At 39.6% G+C, this 5,892-nt stretch overlaps 1 protein-coding gene across 1 annotated transcript; it reads right to left on the bottom strand.

Moving 5' to 3' along the window:
• Positions 1 to 326: 326 nt before the first annotated feature.
• On the bottom strand, positions 327 to 4,317 carry LOC121381835. The gene is made up of 2 exons (XM_041511196.1): positions 4,213 to 4,317; positions 327 to 2,910 (listed from the first exon to the last, which is right to left on the bottom strand). Exon 2 carries the CDS (start codon positions 2,774 to 2,776, stop codon positions 449 to 451), a length of 2,328 nt encoding a protein of 775 aa, XP_041367130.1. The 5' UTR covers positions 2,777 to 2,910; positions 4,213 to 4,317; the 3' UTR covers positions 327 to 448.
• Positions 4,318 to 5,892: the final 1,575 nt, after the last annotated feature.

Raw genomic sequence — 5,892 nt, 5'->3', positions numbered from 1 at the left:
AGATGCCGACGTCTTTCGAAGCATTTGATGTCATATAATATACACGAATCCCGAAGTTAAAACGATTTGGCAACATCTGTGTTTGGACCTAGATTACACACGTGAGCGAGTTACACGTTGGGGCGGAGCTTAGCCCAGTGGTAAAAAAAATTCGCCTGATGCGCGGTCGGTCAAGGATCAATCGCCGTCAGTAGGACCATTGGGCTATTTTTCGTCATAACCAGTGCATATCGACTGGTATATCAAATGTCGTGGTATGTGCTATCCTGTCTGTATCCTGGTGCCTATAAAAATCCCTTGCGACTAATGGAAAAATGTAGTGGGTTTCCTCTCTTAAGACTATGTCAGAATTACCAAATATTTAACAACCAATAGCCGGTGATTAATACATAGATGGCTCTAGTGGTGTTGTTAAACAAAACAAACTTTAAATTTAGTTTTTAAATTTTCATACGCCCGAAACATCCTCCAACCAAAACAAGAAGAGTGTTTTTAACACATTAATAGCAGTTACAATGACTTGCTTTGGCATAAACAACGCGATGCCTAAACACGCACACAAACCACCCAATGTTATAACTGACAAGAATGTTTTGTTTGACTCCTGTCCAGTACACCAATTGTTAAACAGTTTAGAGAATTCTTCAGGACAAAGCCTGTCCATATGCAGTATTTTCATGCTGGTGAAATCACCGAAATATGTCGCTATGTTACATGGTCCGTGCTTAATAAGCATGACATTCTTCTCAGCAACCTGTTTCTCGTGTATTTGGTACAACATGAGTTGGAACTCAAACCCGTTTTGAAAACCGCTTTCGATGTATTCCTTGGAGACAATGATCAGGAACATGCGACTGGAGACAATGGCATTGGAAACAGATTCAGTTTTGTAGTCTCCAATGGCGACATCCCGTTCTCTGTAAAACACCTTGTTTCCAAAAGACTCCAAAATGGATGCCAGTGCAGATGCCAAGTCCCGCTGAGAATTCGCATATGATATATAGACATCGTATTTACAAGACAAGCCAATGTGGCCAATACTGCCTAGAGTTTCCCTTAATTTCTTCACTCGTGGATCATGCCAAAAAGGTCCTTCTAGGATCACATTCCTACAGTCAACAATCAGGCGCACCATCAGTTTATTGATGGCATATGTTATTAGTACACCAAACACCAACAATCCAAAAAATATCATATTTTCGATCACAAAGTAATTCCTGTGTAATTCCTGAATATATGTCAACCAATAGTATGAACCCATTATGGATAGAGAATCACCCAGTAGCATTGGCTTGGATTCATTTTGGAAAGCCAGGAGTATATCTGCTGTTCGGGGAACAAGTCTGATAGACTGAGGGTGTTCCACTTCGATTACTTCGTTTCTTCCACTTGTAACGTTGTAAAAATGTCTGTAAAACCGGAAAACATGACTGCCGTAGGACGACGGACATGCGCAGTGCCACGCAATTCCTAAAATGGAACTCTGCATGTTGAGCCAATACAAAAATATATTTGGTAGTGTACCAAAATGGCCCTTGGCATGCCAAAAAGCCCAATATATCCAGACAAAGAGAGAACAGCCATTTAAATTTCCAGTACAGACTTCATGGTTGGCTTTATCATTAATCACATAGTCAAGTGATACATCTTGCTTTTCGGCCAAATTTAGGTAGGAAGCACTTATGGACACAATTCCGCCAGGAGGAGCCGACTTAGTCAGCACCGTTTTGTTTATCTTTGTCAACATGAATTCGCCAGTCCAGTCATAAATGTTCGTTTTCCGTAAGTTCTCTTTACACATTTGCATCTTCCGCCGGGCTTCTATAAAGGCATAGAACTCTGAGAGCATTTCTTCGAATTGCTTAGCCAAATCTTCAAAATTGAAATAAATATAAATACATCTACAGATGCACGGTGGAAACACACTAGTAAAATGGCGTTTAAAATCGGGTTTAGGCATCTGCTGTTTTTTATTTTCAGATCGTTGTTGCCTGTTGGATTTTGTTTGGGATATGTCGTGCTTAATCCTTGCCGCCTGCCTTAGATGGCAAGTATAATTTCCATAATCAGAGTCTTCTACGAAGTATATCTTTAACGTTGACTCAATAAAATAACTATATAACCTGGCGTTATGCTCACCCGTTATTTTGTTTGCATCAGTAACGTCATCAAATGAAAGTTCAATATGAATTTTCTCTGATGGTAGGATTAATTTACCATTACGCATCCAGATGACTGGTTTGTCCAAGGGTTCAACTTCGACATAAAATGCCATTTCATCGTAACAATGAAAACTAACATCTTCTCCGTTATATCTAAAATGTTCTTCTATTGATTTTGGCTCTTCTTGAACCCTTCTCATTGAAGTCGATACATTTCGGTTTTCATCGATTATGATGACACTGTCGTCGAGTCTACGTATGGCATTGCCTTCAAGCCATTTCCACGTCGTTGTTGCTGCTTGGTCCAAACCATGTGCCACAATAACATAGCTTAACCACGAGACAAATGTCAAAAACAGAAGTATACGAAGTGCGCCGTACCTTTCGTAAAAGTTCCGCAAATGTCGTAAGATTACTGAAGCTGCAAGCCTGGCATACACATAAATCTGTCCGATGATGGCATTCCAGTTTATACACCAACATTCCGGGGTGTCTGGCTGAACCAGGAAAAGGAGACTCAGCGAGGAACCAAATCCCAAAATAAGAAACAGTAGCAGGTCTGTTCGTGATATTCTACCCTTAGATGGAAAGTATGATTTCAGCTCTTGATCCATAGTATTACATAGTTGTGTTAAATAGCAAGACGATAACCGTTGCAATCTATAGATGATATGGTTCAATGTACCCAGTCTGAGGTTTTACAAACCTTGAAGTTCACATCAGACAGCAGTGTCTAGCTTTTAGGTTCCTGAAATTATGAAATAACAATGTTGAAGAATAATTATTACCCATGACAAATGGTTCTCCAAAATAGCTACATGTATTTGAATTTCACGAAATGTTAAAAATTATCTAACTTAATGAGCTGTGTTGAATATATTTCGGTTAGAAAAAACACGAATTCAGCACATCTCATGGAAACAGAATTCGTCCAATTAGCCAGAATTTTTGTATCTAGAATACATAGTGAAGCAGGAAAACACGTTAATGTAGGATGAAGAACACTGAATTACTACCAAACAGCTATACAGGATTGCAAACGAATCACTACACATTTTACATGGATTACAACTAATTCTGAGGGTACAATGATGGAAATCATTGGTAAAAAGGTCTCATTTTGGAACATTTTGCCCGAATATCTGTATCATTTTTGCTGGAATTTGAGGTTTTGCTCGTCCCCTGTTTCGTACGCTTATTAGCTTTCAGGAAGTCTTGAATGTTATAATCCTCAGCAAGTGTCATCATCATCATCATCATCATTATCATCATCAAAAGAAAGAAAGAAATGTTTTATTTAACGACGCACTCAACACATTTTATTTACGGTTATATGGCGTCAGACATATGGTTAAGGACCACACAGATTTTGAGAGGAAACCCGCTGTCGCCACTACATGGGCTACTCTTTCCGATTAACAGCAAGGGATCTTTTATTTGCGCTTCCCACAGGCAGGATAGCACAAACCATGGCCTTTGTTTAACCAGTTATGGATCACTGGTCGGTGCAAGTGGTTTACACCTACCCATTGAGCCTTGCGGAGCACTCACTCAGGGTTTGGAGTCGGTATCTGGATTAAAAATCCCATGCCTCGACTGGGATCTGAACCCAGTACCTACCAGCCTGTAGACCGATGGCCTAACCACTACGCCACGGAGGCCGGTTATCATCATCAACATCATCGTCGTTATCACACCACAACCACCACCACTAGTTTTCTTTATTGCAGGGATTGCGCTTAAACAATGTGCTGAGGTGCTAATAAACAAACTTTCCCACAGCAAAGACATTTGTGAGTTAGACAGACATTTATGGGATCATAAACGCTCACGTTTAACTGTCCTAATGTCAGTTAAGCTTTCGAATAGCAGAGTAGCCTACCCCAGCTTGTCTATCCATTTCTTGTATGATTTAGGCTGAGAATAAAAGCTCTATAGAGTGTATACTATATGACACTATTCGAACCTAGACTAGAGGCCCCTCGAGCTACAGCAAAACTTGATTTTCCATTGATTCGTTACTATATAATTAGTAAATATAACTGATTACCTGGATATACTGGTACAGGTAGATTGGCTCGCTGATACTTTAGTTATTGCCGTTAAGCACCTCTGAAATATTGGTACATGGATGTCGCAACAACCTACTGAGCTGTCGCACTTCTTATTATGTAAACAACACCGCTGACTGGCGGAAAGACAAACAAGTAGCCAATAGAAATGACCCACGTTTCGTCGTCCATGTTTTCGGGGTTTTCCGAACAGCTATTCTTATAAGAAATACTTGGACTTTCCAAAGGGTTATTGTAAAATTAAAGAGGCTGCCCTGAGTTTAAAAAAATGAACGTCAGTTGAGCAAAATGTTCAAGAAGTGGCTTGCTGCCTATGCAACACACTTACATATTTATAATTAGCTGCTGTAGCCGTGGAATATGTTTTCCTGTCTGTGGAAAGTGCATATAAAAGATCCCTTGCTGATATTAGAAAAATGTAGCGGATTTTCTCTAATGATTACGAATCATAATTACCAAATGTTTGACATCCAATAGACGATAATTAATATTCAATGTGCTTTAGTGGTGTCGAAATAAACCAGCGCTATCTGCTAAATCTTAGGCTGCTGACGTCACTTTTAGCGTCGAAAAAGATACGTTATGAATATTTCTACTGTCTCCCCTGCTTGATTTAAGTTTCCTTTTTAAAGGTGCTACATTCGGGCTTGTTTCCCTCTGTTTCATATTTCGTCTTCATTTGTTCGTGATTTACTTTATAAAAATGATCTGTTCAACCCAGCACGAAATTCAGAGGCAGCAAAACTGTCTAGTCTGGTGATGGGAAAGGGTGCACTTTAACCATGGTGATGCTTATCCTATCAATTACTGCAACAATATGACAACAACCCGACGACACAGTCTCTTTTTATTCAAAATATGTATTCATATTATGCTGTTATTGTCAAAGAGTAATATTTACAACTACGTGTATATTTAAATGCAATTTATATATTCAGCTGTGCAAGTACGATTAATTGTTATTCTGTCACCTGCCATTTAAGTAATAACTTAGGCCATAGTTAATTAGAGGCTAACAATCAGTCCACTTAGCGTCAAACTGAATTCCAACAATCAAGGACAATATGGATTTTAATTGGTGCCCCAAGCTTACTTTGTAAGGACTATAAACCATTGCAATTACGTGTCAACACATATATGTATCTTATAAATATTCGTTTTTTCTATACATGACGGAGAGACCCAAGGAGAACAGCTCTGCTGTTCCTACCCTTGAGGTTCTTACTAGCAATGTCAACACTATTGGGGGACCTGCGTGTCATTCACCCAAGAGCTGAGACCTATATTATCTGTATTACCACGTTGGTAAAAAGAAAAACATGTTGGAAAGGGAAAATAAGAACCTACATTGCCATCTTGTGACTTCTGTTATCCATTTAATATTCCGGTAAAACAACACAACGGAAAGTTACAGTGTTATTATTATAAAGAAACCCAATGGAAATAACAACACTGAAACTGTTGCTAGTTTTCTATCCCTCCTCCTCCTCCTTCTCCTCCTCCTTCTCCTCCTCCTCCTCCCTCCTTCTCCTCCTCCCTCTTCCTCTCCTCCTCCTCCTTCTCATCTGCTCATCCTCCTCCTTCTCCTCCTTTTACTCCTCCTTCTCCTACTCCTCCTCGTTCTCCTCCTCTTCCTTTTTCTCCTCCTCCTCTTCCTC

Source organism: Gigantopelta aegis, chromosome 9 (assembly GCF_016097555.1).
Source record: "Gigantopelta aegis isolate Gae_Host chromosome 9, Gae_host_genome, whole genome shotgun sequence".
In the NCBI taxonomy this organism is placed as follows: Eukaryota; Metazoa; Mollusca; class Gastropoda; order Neomphalida; family Peltospiridae; genus Gigantopelta; species Gigantopelta aegis.
This window is presented reverse-complemented; position numbering and strand designations above follow the sequence as displayed.

Bases quoted from the DNA above. Each gene is read 5' to 3' on its own strand.
- LOC121381835 (XM_041511196.1), bottom strand. From the start codon at position 2,776: ATGGATCAAGAGCTGAAATCATACTTTCCATCTAAGGGTAGAATATCA.